The sequence below is a fragment of the Nipponia nippon genome, unplaced genomic scaffold (assembly GCF_047370975.1).
Source record: "Nipponia nippon isolate SJK-2023a ecotype South Korea unplaced genomic scaffold, ASM4737097v1 scaffold_1, whole genome shotgun sequence".
NCBI classification, from domain to species: Eukaryota; Metazoa; Chordata; class Aves; order Pelecaniformes; family Threskiornithidae; genus Nipponia; species Nipponia nippon.
In genome coordinates, this window is record NW_028262290.1 from 20526808 (window position 1) to 20547295 (window position 20488).

The 20488-nt window shown below is 36.8% G+C and overlaps 1 protein-coding gene across 1 annotated transcript in view; it reads left to right on the top strand.

The window, feature by feature from the left end:
• The window catches only part of ANGPT1 (angiopoietin 1), a 166691-nt gene that overhangs the window by 136689 nt on the left and 9514 nt on the right, over positions 1-20488 (top strand). Inside the window, exon 8 of the mRNA XM_009469352.2 lies at positions 18401-18531. Within this exon, the coding sequence (XP_009467627.1) occupies positions 18401-18531 (131 nt within the window). The remainder of the gene's footprint in view (positions 1-18400; positions 18532-20488) is intronic.

Below are 20488 nucleotides of genomic sequence, written 5' to 3' on the forward strand. Positions count from 1 at the left end.
GCTGCAAATTGTTACAGAACTACAAATGAGATCTTCTACTAAGTTCACTGAACTGTCTTTCACATGACAGAAAGGCATTGATGATTACTTTTCCTAGCTTATAACTTAAATGTCTTTAAAAGCGAGAAATTTAATTTGGAATTATATTATGTGGTTCATTATAGGTGTCATGGCCCAAATAATTCCATACACAGAAGATGTATTATTTCCTCTGAAAGAGTTAGGTATTTGCAGTTTTCATCATTAGCCGTAGTCTTTAACAGCTCCGTGTAAAATGAATGGTGCTATTATTCTTCAGGCCCTTTTAATAAAGAGTAACTGCATACTCAGTTACAGTAATATACTTTGAAGAGCACAAACCTCCTCACCTTTCTAAATCAATTGATCACAGGCATGAACTGCATTTCAGGTGATATGAAAACCTCTTTTTTTAAAGTCAAATGCCAATTCATACATGCAAGGTCAGCCCAGAAATGATACAATTTATCAGACAGTATCTATTAAAAAACACCATTAAAAGCCCCTAACATTTCTTTTTGTTTTATTTTGGTCACAAATAATGCTAGAGCTCTTTAATGCACCAATATCTAGGATATGGAGGGAAACCAACAGAGGTGTTCCATAAACTCTGTGAAATTCTTTACTTGAAATTTTAGAAAAGTACTGGTATACAAGCTTCACACGGTATACACTGTTGGTTGTACAGCAGCCTTGCTTTCCAGGAGGAAAGCAAAGCCTCCAGTGTGAGTTACTCAGAATATGTCTGATATAACAATGACCTAACCATTTTTGTGTATCCACTTATTCACCAGTAAAAGGTAGATATCCATTAGTTTATTTTCATTATTAGATCTTCCAAGCCATCTCTAAATTGTTGCTGTCTTCAGTCTTGCTTTTCTCTATCCTTTTCCCTCAACTGGTTAATTTTCAGTTGCCTTCTACAGTTTAATATATTTCCTTCACCAAAACTGGATAACTCTTCTCCATATACTTATTTTCATGTACCTGCAGAACCCACCTTCCAGGGGTTTTTGATAAGCTATTGGTAAGAAACTTTCAATAATTAAGTTCAATTGTGCTCTTATGTTTTTAGAAACTTTTCTTTCCTTTGGTGTTTCAGGGCTTTTCAACCACATAGCTGGAGAGAAGCTTGTTTTCCAATATGTTCCATCACAGCTATCGCTATGGGACATAGTGGGCATGTCATTATCTCCTCCTCCAGGCTCCTAGATACATTTTTTAAGAAAAGGAAAATATATGAGTAAGAACAAAAGTATCGTATTTTCTCATAAAGCTTATCTACAATAAAATAAACACATCAATTCAAAATACTGATTAGTTGAGGCAAGAAAAAAAATGGTTTGTAGCAATTCACTAGACTTAAACATCATCCTGAATTTAATGAATTTAAGTGCTTATTCACAAATCAGACATGGTTTCCTACAGGTAGGTGAGATAAAGATTTTCAGTGCTAACATTAAAGCTGTTGGGCCCTAGGAACAGACTGTAGGACCCTAGCTGAGACACTCGATTCTCTGTGCATGCCTGGGGAGAGATAAGCTCCATAGACGGAAGCCAAATCAGGCAACACGCAGAGCAGAGGGCTGCCTAGAGTTAACCATTAGGAAATTCTGAAAATAGCAAGACATCCATTTATATCCACTGACGGTTCACAGCCCACAGCCTGAAGGTAGGAGACAATGTCCTGTCTTACTCAGGAAAGAAACGAAAGACACTGAGTTAATGCATTCATTTGCCAGAGGGGATCCAGACCATAGTTATTGCTTCCCAAGAGAAAGCACCAATCAGTGCTGCAGGGGAACAGGCTCATGAAGCTCTGATACCGTGCAGGGAAGAATTCACTTCTCAGTGAATGACTAGGGACCAGATCATTTGTCAGTGAGGTGGGAGAGGAAATTCTAAGATTATGCTCCCTGTTCCATGGGTTATGTCTATTTTGAATTAAATAGGCTTTGATTAAATGATGCAAATATGTTATGAAGCAGTGAGGACTATCCATGAACTCTGAACATTTTACAAACAATTCTGCTACAGGCTTACACTTGTACTCCCTCTAAGGCTCAGTGAATCCTGAACAGTTTTTTACAGTGGGACACATGTTGCTAGTTATGGCACTGTTGTGAGGGAAACTTTGTGGTTTTGAATCTTTCTCTTGCTGAGTGAATACAAACCACAACTCCTATATGGTGGGTAACCACTCAAATCAGTAAGTTGTTACATGAAAAGTAGAGAGTAACAACCACTGGTAGCTCAACTACTTATTACCTGGTGAGGATCTCTATAGAAAAAAATTTTAGTAGACTTGTGTAAGTACACTATCATGCAAAATAAGAACAGTATAGTGAAATCCATGCTGAGAGCTAATGCACAGGCACACAAATCCGCAATACCTCTTTAATGCATGTAAGTATTGGCAGAAAAAATATCTATGGAAACTTCGTAATGATCTTACTTGTTACAAATTGTAGCTCAGTGGAGATTTCACCAGCTATTCCCCAACTATCAGGGACAGGCAGAGCATGACAGGGCACCTAAGAGAAAGCTGCATAGGACTTTATAAGGTAATGGCCATTTTTTGGTTTTCCAATGTAAAATGACTACTGTCATCTTGTTGGTATTATCTTTATGAGTAATCTATATGGTTATTCGTCTTTCACAGTGTTGCTCTCTTTTAAGCCTCTATTGCTTTATGCCACCCCTACATATTTGTATTAAGAAAAAATGTCAAACAAGTATTTTAATAAAGTTTATAAAATGCTGGTGTGCATGGACTGCACTGTCCCCAAAGTAAGAGGTCCCACTTTTGCCAGTAACGACACAAAGAAGAGCTATGTTTCTTTAATTTACTTCTGTCAAAGCATTTACAAAGAGCTTAAACCTACTGATGTTTGTATTAGTGTAGAATTTAGCATAGAAACCAGTAACATCATTTCTTTGTCTCCACTGGACTTTGACATGAAACAGTTCCTGAATAAAAGAACCTTGTGAAGCTGAGACACTTCTGCATATTTGCCACCCATAAGGAATTTTTTTTTTTATATCAAAACTATTGTGTGTAGGATATCCAGACATCTTCAAGATCAGATGGCATTTAAATTCAGGTTATGCATCACAGGGACATAAGTGATGTGATATTTGGCTCTATTTCTATAAAAACCTAAATAACAAAATAACTATGTTAAATGCTACAATAATTTTTTTAATCAGCACTTGAATATTCTTGTTGTCACTTTTTCACTGTTTAAATTTACTTAATTCTTGTATAACATCATAAATGTTAAAACTCTCTACAACTTTTAATGATTATGAGAACGTAGATTACCATAATGAAAATTTGTGTACGAAATGTAAGGTATATGTGTAAGGACATGTCAAATGTTATAGATGGATACAGCATCAGTGTGAACATTTAGACTTTCATTAATGTTTGCTAATCACTGATACATTGATGATTTAGGATTACAGCATAATGTATCTATAAGTAAAGGACTGTGAGAGACTAATGCAAAAGTAAAATGCAGAATGAGAAAAAAATACCTCAGCAAAATTCAGGATTACAAAATATCTTTGTATTAGAATAGTTTCTTTAATGGAGATTCCATGATTGTATCATTCTCCTCACTACTATCTGTGATGCTGGGAAGTGGAGTACATTTTCAGGATCCAAAATCAGGTTCAGCTCAAAATATTTAACCTGGACATTATTCTTGTCATAACCATGATCAAAACTCAAGAAACTGACACTTCCAAATGCCAGTCCAAAAAAGGCTGAAATGTGGATACAAAGAATGAGATGTGTCTCTGATTTCAATTAGAAAAATTATATTCTTCCAGTGGGTGACCAAGATCTCCATCAGAGTAAACTTGAGCACTAAGTGTTTACAAGATTATGATGAATTTGTTTAGCATTAGTGACAATATCTCCAGAGGAAAAAAAAAAAATAACGCTCCTTGGAAAGTTTTCCAAAATGTCCACAATTTTCACCATTAGCCAAAAATTCAAACTTAAATTCTCCACAATGCAGAAGCAAAGAAGAATGGGACCTGGAGGCCCCCTCTGTACAGTTTCTAACAGAGAGATGTACGCTGTCTGTGCCCACATAGCTGTTGATTCTCTGCCCACTCTCTGAGCTAAACAGAAGCTCATTAGACCTGTCAATGTGGCATCGAGCCCAAGCTAATATATCCTGCCCTTGAGTAGGCTCAGTGTCGTGCTTATTGCGACAGTACAGCTTCCAGCCAGGACGGAGTGTGGGCAGAATGAGCTCATGTCTGCTCAGAGACCTGAAAGAGTAAGCTTTCATCTGCCTGCAGAAAAACATGCAGAAATTCTTAGTGACCCTTATTTAATCTAGTATGTTTGTGGTTAAAGTCTCTGAAGTCTGTTACCAACTGCCCAGCCAACGAACTCCAGGGTTTTTTTTCCCCCCTTTTATCATTAACAGCTCTACTGGCAAGTGTTTCTAGAGCCAATTCAGAGAACACTTTCTGCACTGATTCACTATATTTTCAGGATAATACCAGCAAAGTGGTGTGATATTTTCTGTGAGTTCACTTCTTTCATGAGTCAAAAAGTCAAGTGTACCTGTGAGGCTTGGAGAGAATTTGGGAAAGGGAGTATCTCAGATTTTTCCAGAGTCATTCGTTGCATCATTCTTTAAGAGTTTGTTGTTTTTTTGTTGTTGTGTTTTGTTTTTTTTTTTCCCTATCAAATGGAAACATACTTGATTTTGCTGTGTCTCTCTCTAAAGTAATGGGAATAAAAAGTGATATTATTAATTATTTGGTCCACGGCAGCAATGCAGTGGATGAGTTAGAGCACAAAGCAGAGGTATACACCGTGTCTAAAGAGCTACTAATTTACATAAACCTACAAAGTGATAACAACTTTGAACATCAGAGCACAGTAGTACTGTGGTATCTGATGCAGTGTACTTTTTATTGTTTGGTTGGTCTGCAAAGTTTAAATAAACCTTCTTTATTATCATGGAAGAAGGAGGTACTCAATAACAGTGGAAGCCTAATTAGAAAAAGATAAATGAGTGTCTGGTGCCATACAGAGTCTAGTCTGCAGCCTTCTGTTTCATCAGATACCAGAGGCTGACGTGTTTTCAATTTTAAATCAGTGCTGGAGCAGCTCACCACACTTGACCCAAGTGCACGTGCACCATTTGTGTTCTATTTTCTTTTATTTAGCATTATAATTTGGTTGAACTGAAGTAAAACCTCTTTGTACCAATCTCAATGCCATTTGAACTAAAGAACTCATTATTGTGAATCACAGCTCTTATAAGGTCATGACCTGGGTTTTTAGGGGGGAAAAAGCATCTAAGACATGCTGATCCCTGTTAGCCTGGTCAGTGTGGCACCAGCAAAGAACTTGGATCATAAATGGGTGACAGTCAGTGAACCTTTCACTCATATATGACTGTTTATCGGCCACAAATGACGCCAAGGGAGTTGAAATATGTTTTAACAGTCTGTTTATATTTTTCTACAGAGGTCTTAGTGCCACATAACTCATTTTGGCATTTTTTAAACTTAATTTTGCATTAAGAAAACCAAGCAAACAGTGAAGCCAATATTTATTTTTCAAATAACTATAAACATTTCACAGAAACTCTCTGTGTATCAGTCACTTTTAAAATTTGTTACCTTTTCGTAGACACTTGCCCTTACAATGAAAGCCTAACCTTTGTATGATAATGGAGATAAAGGCCAGAGGATGAGCATACAATGTTGTACAATACAAACACTAATGAGTAAACGGATCATGCCAGACCTGTTGCATATTATTCAAGCTGGAGGTGCGACATGGCTGGCGTATATAAGTATTTTCGTTCTACATCCTGTTTTCCATATCATAAACCTTTAATCAAAAAACTAATTGTCATATTGCTGGTGTGAATGATACTGTATGAATCAGAGAAACCTTTCCTTTCTCTTCCCCACATTTTTCTTCTTTTCTTTCCCCTCCTCTGATTTTTAAAATTTTTTTTTAAGTGTACTTAGGCCCTCATTCAGCAATGCACTTCGGCATTTCTTTTTTTTAATTTTAAGTACATACTAAGTACTTTGCTGAGGCAGGGCCACCAGAGCTCTCACTGACGGTCAAGTCACTCTTGTTTCATTACCATTGCACACTCTTTAAGATGACATCAAAATGTAAAAAAAAAAAAAAAAATATATATATATTATGCTCAGAAAGAGAGCATGACAATTATGTTGTCATTAATACTACTTTATATTCTTTCCGTATTTGGAAATGATTGCATTTCCTGTCATCTCCACAAAGTGATTCTTCAACATCCCTTACTGTTTACTGATATCATGAGTCTGAGTACACAGCCACCAGATTAAGCCCATTAATCTAATTAGTAGAAGTTCATAAATTGTGAACTGGCTTATTCATCAGGACTGAATAGGTTTGAACATAGGTAAGTGAATGGAAATCCTGATTAACATTTTGCTTTGACAATAATATCCCCCCAAAACATCTCTGCATTTTCCTCTGGGATTCACGCAGCAGGAAGCACACATCTCTTGACACGAATCCCATCATAAATCTTGAAAATCTCATGCAGAACCCAAAATATTTACTTTAATGTGTTATTCATTAGGTTATTTCTTTAAATCGTAGTCTGTTGGCAGCTGCAAACTCATTCCATTCCAGGCACATTATAGCAATGCTGTAGTACGATTTGAGAGGGTCATTAGGTCATTAACACTGGAAAAAATTCAAAAACAGAATCTGCAAATGCCCAAAGGAGCAAAATTGTAAAAGAAGATTCCACAGCTAGCACAGAATAAAGTATAAACAATCAAAAAAAAAGATGAAAAATTAATTGCAGACTATTTCCACTTCTGTCAATAATGATTCATTTCCTTACATTCAAGCTCTTCACAAGGAGAAAAAAAACCCAGAGATATTTTAAAGATACCTTACAAAATTCAGTTAACTATTGTGCCAGTGGAAACATGGCGAAAAAGGTTATTCGATCTAGATGTTATGTCCAATTCAGTATTTAAATAATTTCTTAATGGTGATTACAGGTTACAACTCATTCAACATTCAATTTGAGAAAAACAAAGAAAGTTCAGTACTCCTATTTCAAGTCAGGAATTCTGTGAGCTAGTGTGCCTCTCATTGCTTTTTTAGCCAACAGCCTTAGCCATTACACACAACTTCAAGCAATATATGCCTGTGTGAAGCAGGCATGATTTTTGAACAGAGTGACGGCATTTTACTTTCAGTGTGTGGAAGTGTAAATGTTTCCATAAAGTAAATCACAAGAGTTGTCTCCTTATAGGAGGTACTTCAGTCTCTGTGACATTTTTGGAACAGGTTATTTCAATGACATTGTCCCATTCTGTTTTATGCAAAATCTTTGGAATCTAAAGACATCATCTCAGCGCTGGTCCTTGGTTTTTCTCTTATTTTTCTGCTCCTCTCTTATCTGATTCCTACTACTTGCTCTCATAGCAAACTGAATATTTTGTGGTACTATATACTACTCTTGATCTGGTTTTCCTGCAGGGCAGCCCTGCTTAAGGGTTAGTTATCTCACTGCCTGATTTGTGACCTGAGATGTTATCATGACCATGGAACTTTAGAGAAACAGTCTAATATTAAGGAAGGGGCCAATACCAATTAAAATGTCACATCCATTTCTGCTCTGAAAGGTAGTCCAAATCCTTGCGATAGTGACTTGTTCCAGGTAGACTGCAGTTTTCTGCTAAGCTGTACAAACATTTGATTGAGCCTCCACAACTAATAAAACAGTGAGAGTCCAATATCCAGGTAAAATTAAAAGCTATCTCCACTTAGAAAGTTACTTATATTGTTTGTCAATTTAAAAAATAAAATAAAATAAATAAAATAAAATACATACATAATCTATGAAACCTCAAGAATTAGGCATGTACAAAAGTCCTCCAGTTCAGTGACAGTGACTTTCTAGTGAGAAAGAGCTTATGTATCAATAAATCTCTCAATTTTCTTGTAATAAGCATAGTAGTTTGTTATTCCAGTGAATCTGAAAACAGTGAGAATATGTAATTGCTGAGTGCACAGATAATGCATTTTTTTCTGAAAATGTTAGGGTTTTAGGACTTTTAAACTCTATTTTGTAGAAGGATATTTGTGAATTAATAACAGGCATCCTTAAATAGGTTTTACTGATATAGCTTCAGGCAAATACTGGGGAAAAAAGAAAATGCAATTAGCTAGATTTCCTTTTGCATCTCTGTAAATGGAAAAGAAATGACACATTTAAATGGCATCTTCACAGTTTTCTTCTTCTGATTGGAAACAATAACATACAACATAGCAAAGTTTTAATTAGCATAATTCAACAGTAGAGATGGACTTGTGGTACTTAACCTTATAGCACAACTATAGCTAATTTCAGCCATAATTCCAGCACAGTCTTTACAAAGAAAAAAAAAAAAAACAACAGCCAAAAATGCCACAAAAAACCCAAATCAAATCCCTAACACCCCCCCAAACCACACTGGTTATATACTGTTTAAACACATTAATTTCTAAACACCAACATATCTCAGTAAGATTTATATAAACTTTTAACATAGGTCTATCTATGATATTTGTAACTTTTATGGTTACTTATGATTAATTACTTTCAATTAAGTAAAATGTGTGATAAATATTTTACTGTGGCCTGTAAATTATATTTTTCAATGACACTATGGGGTAACAAGAAGCTAGTATCTCTACAGTAGTCATCAGACTAAAAGTTAGCACTAACAGCATGCTGATACATGAAGTTTTCCATTTCTATTTTATCTAAAACAGTTAATTAGGATAATGTACAACCTATGTGGATGACAGTGGGTAATTAATATCACCGTCAGTACAACTAAAGCATAGATTTATGAAATCCACTATTACAATATCTCTGCATGGATTTCAACAAACTACATTTAGGAGACTTTTGGAATTTCAAGCATATTTTGGAAGAATTATTAAGTTTAAATTTTACTGGAGTTGTGTGGGGCTCTTTTACTGGATTTTCAAACAGGATTAATCAATTTACAGATAACTAAAATTTCAAACCAGTGTTCACTGAACTTTTCCACTAGCTTCAATGGCTATAAAACAGATCCTTAAATAAAAACATACAAACATCACAAGGTTCAGCAATTCAGTAAAGATAAGCAGCAGAAGGTCTGATTACATATATAAATCTTAGAAACTTTTAAAATATGAGTTTCTCTGGAAGGTCCCTGTATTTCTGTGCTGAAAAATCCCTTGAGAATCAATTTTGGCATTTCTGCTGTTGGCTTCAGCCAAACCCAGGAAATGTAGTTGAGTAGGGAGAAAAATATTTTTACATTTTAAGTTACATTTTAAGTTAACCAAAGTTCTCTAACCTTGGCTTTGCCTGTGTCCTGGGTAAATGTTCAGATAAGTTCTATTTTTGTATTTAATTGTTAAGAAGTTCATCCATCTTCAATGCTATCAAAACAATTTGCATTATCATCTCAGTATATGTTCAGTGTTTGTATGCCTGTCTAAAATATTGATCATCTCTAGTTATTTCAAGTTTGAAATTAATACTGTCCCTATACTTTCTAAATTAACATATTGTGTATTATACAGCCATGAATCAGGACAAAAGTGGTCGTTGATTGGGTGATTTTGTTTTAATTAGTATTGTGTTGAAAAACACTTTTAACAGAAAATGGTAGTATCAGATTAATGTATCTCTTCTGTGCTGTGTTTGGTGAGAGATTAGAGTAGAAGGAATTATTTCTGTTCAACACATCATTGTGATAGCAGCCTTTAAATATGTTTCTGTCCCTGTTAGCAGTAAAAAACAGTGTTGCCGTATGTTTCCTCTCCATCACCACTATGTTACTGACATCAGCTGCAAACCTAGCAGCTCACACTGCCACAGTGACTGTTTCTGTGGCTTCTGTAGCATGTATTTCAAGTAGTAGAAGCATATGTTTGCTTGTTCATTGTCCAGAATAAACATATTTTTAAACATTTTTTGTAAGCCATGACAAAGCACCATTTGCCTGCATACAGCAGTATGAGAGGCCATTTGCCTTATGGTAGGAAAAATTTCTCTGACAGTAAATCTGGATGTCTTTTAATTACCCTGCTCAGTATACCTGTTCCCAATGAGTATAGCTCTTTAGTCAATTATTAAAGAAATTTAATATAGAAAAATCAAATTTGTTGTATTATTTCTATAAATTCACATACATTTAGTAAGGCTCACTAAACTATTGTATAGTTTGCTGTAAGGTGTAGCTGTGTTTCATGGCTAGATTATGTTTGCTTGTTCACTGTCCAGAATAAACATATTTTTCTCCTTTGACCTGTCAGGTGTGAGTGACTCAAACACAAGCTAAAATTAGCATGAACTCTTCAGAGAGAAAACAAGCTTTTCTGTTACTAGTGTGCAGTCCCAGGGAAGGATGTCTCTACCATGTAGTGTTTGTTGTCCCATAGACAGGCTCTACTGAAACAATTCTAAATGAAAACTGATCATTTTCACTTATTGTTGTATTTTGTATTACCATTTTATCTTTAAAATTCAAAGATAGGTGTTCTTACTCTGGAAATATTGAATTAATATTTTGTTGGCTGGCACATTTCACTTGTCTCAACAGGAGAATGGGCAAGATGTTGAAGTAATGTCAAAGTTAGTAATTGCAGCAGCGAGTCACTGCTACAGAGCGTCAGAGAAATACAGAGGTCATCTTGTCTTACACTTTTCTTATGGAATTGTGGGAGGAAATTTCATTCATGTGCTGGCAGCAAGAATATTAAGAGCCAAATTAAAAATCTGTTCAAGTTGTCAGAGCTACTTACTGCATTATTCAGGTTTTTGACAGTTTGCAGAACCATCATGCCTACTGTTGGCAGAGTTACAAAACTCTGTTAGGAATACAATAGTTAAATAAAGAGTCCATGAATTTACCATGTACTTTGTTTCTCAAGTTTGGACTAAAGTTAGGAGTGGGAAAAATTTAGTGTTGTTAGGTTTTTATGGTTAATATTGCTGGTTTTCTCCAGTCAGACACCAGCTGTGACATTCCCTTTCTTCTTCTCTTTGGTACTTTTACATCAGTCCTTCAAGGACAGGCAGTGATAAAGGTGGTGAATTGTTCTTGCAACACAGATAAATGGGTTAGCAACAGCTCAAAATATTGTGAGAGTAGTGGTGACTAAAGAAGTTTTTGTCATCTTCCATCCTATCTAGTTTCTTCAATTTCTCCAAAGTATTTTCCTTTCTTTGAGAGTGGCTTTAAATTTACTTCTAATGATCACTTACCTCATCTGGTGTTAAGTTCTTGTTAGTTAACCAATCTTGATTTATGAGGAAATATTGGGGTTTGGTTTAATTTTGTTTGTTTTCATAAGAAGAGTATGCACTGCCCTAATAAAACCTAAATTAAACATTTTTCCCTGAAAAAGTATGTTATGTTTAAGAAGAAGCTTTATTTCCTAACATAGAAAAAGGATGCAAATGGATGCCCAGGCAATCTAGCTGTAATCTGAAGGACAAAAGCACCAACTATGATGCTTTCTACTCTGCAACCTAGAACAGTTCAAACTCACAGGGATTTCACCGATCACCACAGATGGCTCATGCTCTATCTCCAACAAGGAGATGGTCTTTCCATTGAATTTGCGAATTAGCACACACAAAGGATGTTTCTTTTTATCCTTTAGTGGGAGTATTAAATGATAAAAAAGGTGAATACTAGGGTTAGGCTTCCAAGATAGTTGCCACATTATATTTAGTTCCATATTTAACAGGATTTTGGCAGACATTTTAGCTTCATCCTCAGCGACAGCAGCTTTTCCCTAGAGTGATTATTTAGATTTTATCTCCTGTTCACAACACATTATCTATCATTAAATATTTGGAAGATGTCTTTATTACAGAGGTGCGTTTGCTATTCAGGGACAACTGTTACTATTGGGAGACTTCATGCAATTTTGTAACATGTTCAGGAAAGGGCACACTGGGAAACTTTACAAGGAGCCAACAACATTTAATATTACTTCAGCAGACATTATGTTTTATTCATTCATAAACAAATGACTTGTGATCCCCAAACAATTAATCAAAGCATTTTTAAGAAAAACTCTCTCTGAACTTGAAATAAAGCTGCTACCTGGTTTTGAGGGTGTGGTGTTGTTTTGTTTTTTTTTTTTGGGGGGGGGGATTTACTTAGTATTATTACAATTAATGTCTAAAATTAAAAGTGTAACCTAAGGTTACTCTCTTACCAGGTCCTCCTCAATGATTGCAGGCTAGTGGGCTTTGGTTCACAAAGAGACTTAATCACCTAAATATCATTATAAATGGAATTTAGTTGGCTACCGCAGCAATTCATAAAACTCTACCAAAGTCAGCATCTTTAGGAGTGGGTTTCATTTCACAAACTGAAGCTATCTAAAATTTTGATGCAAGTGTGAACGAGATGGAAGATGCAAGTTAAATCCTTCCTCAACCTCAGACATTTCAAAACTAGAGGACAAAATAATCGCAGTCTTATGGGGTTTAAAAACAAAGATGACTTTCACATGTCTAACATGGAAGACATTCAGTGTGAACTTATATTTGTCTACACTTATCTGTGTAGATGTATTCCCACATACTAGGTGTAGGTGGTGACCAGCAGGTCAGAAGAAGAGCTGAGATGTAGGTACCCTCCGCTCCAATTGAAGTTAGGAAAAAGTGGAAACCCAGTGAGGAGAGGGCTCAGAATAGGAAATTCTGGATATAGGTTTCTGATCTCCATCTATCCATTTTATTCAATGACCCTTTCCATCAAGATTAACAACCCCTCCCTTGAGGAGGGATCAGAATTTGGGATTCCTTCCTGCCAGCCACGTGGAATGAACAAGCAGCAGAGAGCGCTATTTTAGCCTGCAGAGAGAGAGAAAAGGGAGGTGGGAATTTGGAGGCATCCCTCTACAGTATTTCTCAAAGGCAAGTTTTGATGTGTCCCTCTCCATTCATCATGCTGAATCTTTTAAATCCTACTTCAACACTCCTGTTTCTCTCTATTTAATGGTTAAGAATCTTACTTAGGCCATTCATTACTCATGTTTATGAATCCCATTCATGAAGATTAATGCTAAAATTTTTAGTATGTGGCAATGATGAAATTTGATCTTATCTTAATTCATTAAAATACTTAAGACCATGCACATTGAGGTACTTGAGATGGTACTCTACATCTCTTAATGATGGTTGTTAATGTTTGCAGTAAGCTAGTATATTTTTTGTTTATTAACAGACAAAGTATGCATTACTCACCAACAAAGCTGGATATGACTTCTTAGCTATTTCATGGAGGGACTGCTTTAACTGAAGGACTAAGTGATCCCTTATGACTCTAACAGAAAAAAAATTAGACAGAGAAGTAGCTAACATTAAATTCTAGGAGTCTTACAGACCTCTCACTACTTATAGTAAACATAAATATATAAATAAAAATTCTAAGGTCAGGTGCTCTATATGCAAGCACTGAAGCAGAAACCATTTCCTACACTTTCAATAATATTTAGCACACAACTTTTTCACATGGATTTATAATTGTGTTTATTTCTTGGATTTTTTAATACCTCATTCTCTATGTTGCAATCTTCATAACTGCATGTTGCAGAAATATACAAATGATTTTGTAATTTATTTGGAATTATCCCAGGTTCATCTGTTAAACTCATCAAACACAGTGTGAACACGTCGAAGCTGTATATATTTGAAAGAAGAATTCCAGGTGATCTAATCACTTCAAAAGGAAAAATTTCTGGTGTAAATTTGAAATGGCTTTTCAGGCTGCCCTGCACTTGTTTATGTAATATTTTTAGAACTATTCTTTCCACACAGTATATGTTGCGTTTGTTTCAAGGGGCTGCAGATAGTCAAGTTGTGTCACAGAGTAGGAATGGTAAAAAGTAAAACATGCTTAAGAGAGTTCTTCCTCACCATCTGTGTGTGTAGATCTCAAGCTGCCATTGCTATGATATCACATGGAAAAAATGCAGAGGGAATTTCTAACACTCATGCTAGGTAAGAAGTAACAGTTGCAATTTTTTTTTTTTCAAATGTGCTGTGTCTTCTTAAGTACATCAACTAGGAAAGCTGCTAGTCTCTAAATGAATGCTATCAGCTGCTATGTTCCTCACAGTGATTTTAGAATTTCATAAAAATGTCATCAGAAGTTCTCAAAACTTAATATACACATGCAGTATTTCTCTTACTCCTGCTTACTCATCATTTACTTGCTAGTGCTTATTTGTTGTTATTTTAATTCCACTGTATACAGATAAAATAGACTTGTTCTTCTTGCGTATTTGAGCATGAATTTGCTTTTCCTGCCTAATTTGTAAATCTGGGCAGTGTTTCCACTGCTTTCCTTGATCTTCAGAATTTTCCTGCTGTGAACAAGTGGGAAGACTGGAGATGTAGTCCTGAAACTGCTCCTTGACTTTTGACCGGAATAAATTGCTATTTATTTTTAACTTCCTTTCCTTCGTCTCCTTCACGAACAACCAAGAGGAACTCTACCCTGAATCACCATCTTTTCTAAGGGAGGTAAATTATATCCTGGTAGTTATTCAGAGTTTATTTTCAAGTTTCGGTCCTACCAATCTGAATCTGAGAAAAAATTAACTAAAAAATTAACTAAAAAATTAACTAAAACTAAATAATAACAATAAATAAATTAAATAAACTAAATTAACTAAAAATTTAACTAAGTCTAAGTGGTAAGATATCTACTGCTGCCTGGGAGCTAGCAGGCTCATCAGTTGCCCTAGGGCTATGCAGACTTGATATCTCAAACCAGACTGGTTTGAACCCATGTGGATTGAATGAAGTTCAGAAAAAGAACTGACTACTTCAGGACTGATTTCATTTTTTGATTGGCACCTGATTTTGGCCTAAAGTAGCGCCAACTTTGCAGTATCATTTTTTCCTAACTGTTGGGCAATGCCAATTCAGGGAGAAAAGCCCAAAGCAAGGGAATTACTGTTTCATCCTATGGTTCATCTGTACACTGTTGCAGTGTGGTAAGCCTACTAGAGTTTAGAGCTAAGCTAAGCTTTATTCTATTAAAGTCACTGGAGACCTACTAGACAAATGGTGTTGAGGGAAAGTCAAACATAACTAGCAAGATCTAAATCTGTGCTGAGTGGAACGTTTATAAAATACCAGGGCAAGAGTATGAGCTTGTAAATAATCCTAATGCCCTACCCCTTTGGGGAAAACATTGCACACCAGGTATTATTCATTTCTTTATTGTTTTCTTACATTAGATGAATTTTTTTATTGGACTAAGTGGGCTTTATAGTGTTGATTGTTAATAAAAAGATCTGACTAGCATTGTCTTTCTGATTTAAGTAAAGAGCATTTGCTTTTTATACTGACTTTATGAGACTTCTGTGAGCTTTGGTGTTGCTGATATAGTGAGGATGTATGGCCGTTTAAAATCAGATTGTAGATATCATGTGACAAAGTAATTTTTCTGTCAACACAACCTCAGGGAAGTTTATTTTGTTCTGCAAAAAATTGGGCACAGCTTGCAAAACAAGGCAAAAGTCCAATGAATGAAGACGGGATCAATTCCAGCTTTTCATTTGTATGGAACAAAGAAATGAGCATGAGCAAAGACAGATCTTAGAGTAATCTTGTCTAAAACGAGCATCCTTTGATAGAGTAACATGGTAATTATGGGCTAATTGCCACTGTGATTGGACAATAGCGTAATGCAATGACCTTCCTAGATTCCTGTTCCTAGGTTGTTCCTTGTTAAATTTCTAAGAAACTTCATGATCTTTTATTGAGGTTCACACTTTGCTTTATCCATTTTTGTGCTATCCAAAGGTATTTGACTATCCATGGTATTTATATTTCATCCAAGAATTTTTGTATGCGTATGTATGTGTACTTATCTATATATAAAATTTACTCTAAGGATTAAGTCCAAAGTTATTTAATCGTCAGGCTCATATCAGGTGACATGCAACATTAAAATCAAATTAAGGTAGGCAGTGTAACTACTTTGGAAGGATACCCCTGACAGTTCTCTTTTCTTAATAAATTTTTATTTTAACCTGTTCATGTTTAGCATCTGCTGTCTCCATTTTTAAAGATGGAGAAAGGACATATAGGAAGAATTTTGCTGAAAATTAGGTGAAGTTTAAGTCAGTCTGAAACTGTGAATCTCAGACTCTCAAGAGACCCAAGTGCTGATTTTGTGCCTTTGCATCTTGAGAGGGCTTAGGAACCTCGCTGGGACATCCAGAAGAGGCTTTTCTGTAACGAGTTTCCATGACAAGTTTAATCAGATTGGCTTTGTTTGGATCTAATATCCACCCACAGATGCATTAAAAAAAAAAAGCAGCAGCCATGCACTTGATTAAGGAAAGCTGCCATATGGTGCCTATGTGCCCCTTCTCCCTCTCATAAGCAGAGCTCCAAACCCAGAGTTCTGTGGGAGAACTGGGTTTTATTTAAATCTCAGTCTGGGGGACAGACTCTCCTCATCTCAGAAAAAATACCAATAGCTTAACTACTACTTTGTAGGTTAGAATGGGTTAGGGATGCGCTGTACTCCTGCTATTAACACCGTGACCACTTTGCAGTGAAGTATCTATCTTCCATCTAAGCAAATGGAGGAATGACACTCTGGTAAAGGCATTTACTTTTTTATTCATCCTAAGTGGTTGGATAAAAATACAACAAGAATCGAAGAGGCAGCAACAACAATCAGTGGCTCGTAACTGCTCTCCTTGTTCACTGTGTTTGTGGGAGAAGTTAGGAAGGTATTTTCTAGGACAGCACTACGAGCTGCAAATCCCAGAGACAAAGAGGCATCTCTCCTGCCTTACACACTTCAGTCTTGCTTCTGCTCCCATGGCTCCTTATGCATTTTACATTCGATATTTAAAAGATATACTTGCCCCTATTCAATAACCCTAGAAGAAACAGAACTGATGTTTCTCACCTTCTCTTCTGTGTAGAAATTTATCCCACTAGATACCAAATCATATTCTTGGTTAGCTCTGTGGCTCATGTATTGCTGCCTGTAGAGCTTCAGTGAGACAGGTGAGGGATGCTCCAGTGCCTAGGGCTTGCTCCTGGTATGTAAGGATTATGGCTTCATATTTCTCCAGTAGACACTGATATCCTGTCTCCTCCTTCCTGCATACGAAGCTATTATGGCAAAGGATACCTTCCTCTTCCAGAAATGTTTTATGAAAAAAACAAGAACGTACTGATCAGATGTCTGATGTAGGTAGCTATGTAGTACAGGAAGTAGTTTTTGCTGTGAGCATCCATCTCCCAGTGGAGTCTCTCACATAGATGCTAAACCAGTGGCAAGGGAAACCATTGTGTGCAATCTTCTCTTCCCTCTCCTCTCCTCTCCTCTCCTCTCCTCTCCTCTCCTCTCCTCTCCTCTCCTCTCCTCTCCTCTCCTCTCCTCTCCTCTCCTCTCCTCTCCTCTCCTCTCCTCTCCTCTCCTCTCCTCTCCTCTCCTCTCCTCTCCTCTCCTCTCCTCTCCTCTCCTCTCCTCTCCTCTCCTCTCCTCTCTTCAACATTTTCTTGTGCATGTCCCTGCAATTGTGAACTCAGGTCAGACGTGCCCAGGTCCCTAGTATTTCCTTGCTGGGACAGAGGTACTCCGTTCAGCATCCCTGCAGTTGGCACGCTTTACAGGACAGAGCACCACAAATGCTCTGTTACTTGGGCTCAGGCTCCTAGCTCATGGTTGTGGTTTCAACTAGTTGACAAGGCTCCTTTAAGAAAAGGGATATTTAGCATTGCAAATCATGAAGACTTTTGTGGCTTGAACTCTAAGTTATTCTCCATTCATCACTCAGAGACAGCTTTGGCAGAACTGGGTTGCTGGCTTGTGCTGTAACTGGTGGAATTAAAAATTCTGAAACTGCTGAAATCCTCTTTTGAGCCCAGGGATTAATAACGTGGCTGCTGTTAACTGGGAGTGCTGTTTCTGTGCCACAGTAAAGAGACCAGCTACTCAAATACTCAATTATTCTGTCAATGTATTCCAGATCTCTGGGCACCTCTCCTCATTCTCTTTTCTGTCTCTGATTCCCTCCACTTTACTGCATTTTCCGGCGCGGATTCATTGTGTTCAGTTCTGCTCTGGGGCAAGGACAATGTTTTATTACAGACACATTGAAATATCTTGAATGTCCCCTTTTTACACCTGAAACAACAAAGAGATTGAGCCAAAACACAAGACATTTCTGAATTTTCTGAGTACACTTCATACAAGGCAAACCTGATATGGAAAGAGATCTGGATCTTTTATTTTTCTTTTTGGTGACACTGATTGTTTTCTCTTGCTGTTTCAGGCTTTATTTAAAAGGTCACAGTGGAACAGCTGGAAAGCAGAGTAGCCTGATCTTACATGGTGCTGAATTCAGTACAAAAGATGCTGACAATGACAACTGCATGTGTAAATGTGCTCTCATGTTGACTGGAGGTGAGTACAATCCTGAAAATATGTGGTACATTGATAGGAGTCTACTCTATTTTCCTAAAGCAACCATGGATGAAGTTGCATTCATGGATGTGTAAGTACTGTGTGAAAATTCCTCTTATTATTATTACTCGTACTCTTTTCTGTTTATATATTGTGGTAGTGCCAATACCTCAAGATTCCGATCAGCAGGGAAGGGATTATTCAGAGATGCAGTCAGTGTACTTCTGCACTGAAGCTATTGCAACAATGTCAAGGGGGAAAGCATAAGTTAGTGGTATTGTTGAGGCAAGAAAGGCAAAGTAAGAGGAAAGAAGCTAAGAGATGAAGAAGGGGAAAAGAACTTTGTGAGAAGTGGGAGAATCAGCCAGAAAAAGACAAGAGAAAATGCAGGGAAATAGGTAATAGAAGGTACGGTTTAAAAACAACCAGAATCTGGACTTGCAATATATTATCTATTTCACTTAGGGGTGTGATTCTGTTATTGAAGTAATTATAATGATTCAGCTTTCTGTCTTATATAAGCATAATATATATATACATATAGACTTAGTTAATGTAATGGCTAATTCACTCACTTGTGAAAGACTAGACCTGCAACCCCCTGTTCAAATTGTGGCACTTAGCGGTTCTGGAAGATTTAAAACAGTACCCTTAGTGAGCTGAGTCAAGCTGCAGAAGGAAAGAAAGAAGAGTCGAGGTGGGAGAGAGCACAGAGAAGTTATACTGGGACAGTTTAAAGCACCAAGTCAATCTGGCTGTCAGCAAGTATAGTGTATATGACTGATATTTGTTCCCTCCAACGCAGAGGAGGAATATCTGAGATTATCTCCCTATAAAGACACCTAAAGCTCTGCACAAGAGTGAGAACTTTCTCTGGCAAATGATGCTTATTCCTAGTCCGTATATGATCAAGCTCATTTTTATCTCTAGGAAGCCACATTAAAGCAGAAAGCTTAAATTGGGATTCTTTGGTTCATTAACTGTATGACCAAGGAAGGCCCTTATCTTCACATTTGATCTTCTTTGGAGACTCTCCCTCAGTTATTTCTAACTTTCCTGGAAAAAATCCTATAGCATAAAAATTATTCAGTATTTTGGATCAGACTGTTAAACTGATATTATTTGTGGTTACTGGCACTCTGACTGAATCCAGCTCAGGCCACATTCAGGCATATATGAGCCTCTAAAGCTATCATCTGTTAACAGAAGATGGGTTCCCATCACTGGGAATTTATATCAAATGCACAACCTAGCTCCTCATTCTCTTTTGCTGATTGGAAATGACCCAGTTGGGAAAGTCTTTAAGGAGCCAATTTTTCAAACTTTCATAAATTCCTCTAGTGATAGTGATATTTTATTAAAAGTCATCATGGGAAACTTCTTCCAGTAGACAGGTGATCAGACGCTACCTTTCCATTTCTATAAAAAAAGAATCTAACCAGATAGTTCTGAAGACAGATAATGGATAAGAAGTCAGTAGTTTATTTTAGTTAAAACTGTTGACCTTTCCCTTTAGAGACCATGCTAAATTAAAGTGTCTTACTTCCAGGGCAGACCAGAGTCTAGTGAGAAGCTCCTAAATGTGGGTTGTGTCCGTGCTGAAGTGCAACTCATTCATGTATCCGACCTTCCTGGAAATACCTCTGCTCCCAGACAGCTAATTCTGGGAGCTGAGGGTTTTGTTTATTTTTCTGCCCTGACTTCTATGGCAGGTCAATGCCCCGCTAAGGTCAGTCTGCTGTTGAACAACCATTCCACAAGGTTCACATATATTTTGCTGCAGCAGTCTTGTAAATCAACAGGAAAACCACATATTGGAATACACTGGTAGCAAATGAAAGGAATAAGGAGGAAGGGGGAGAATTACCAAAGGCTGAGGAAACCACAAATAGAACAAATCACTGCACAGTAAAAGGAGATGCAGCTAGCCTTTGGAGATAGATGAGTCTAGTCCAAA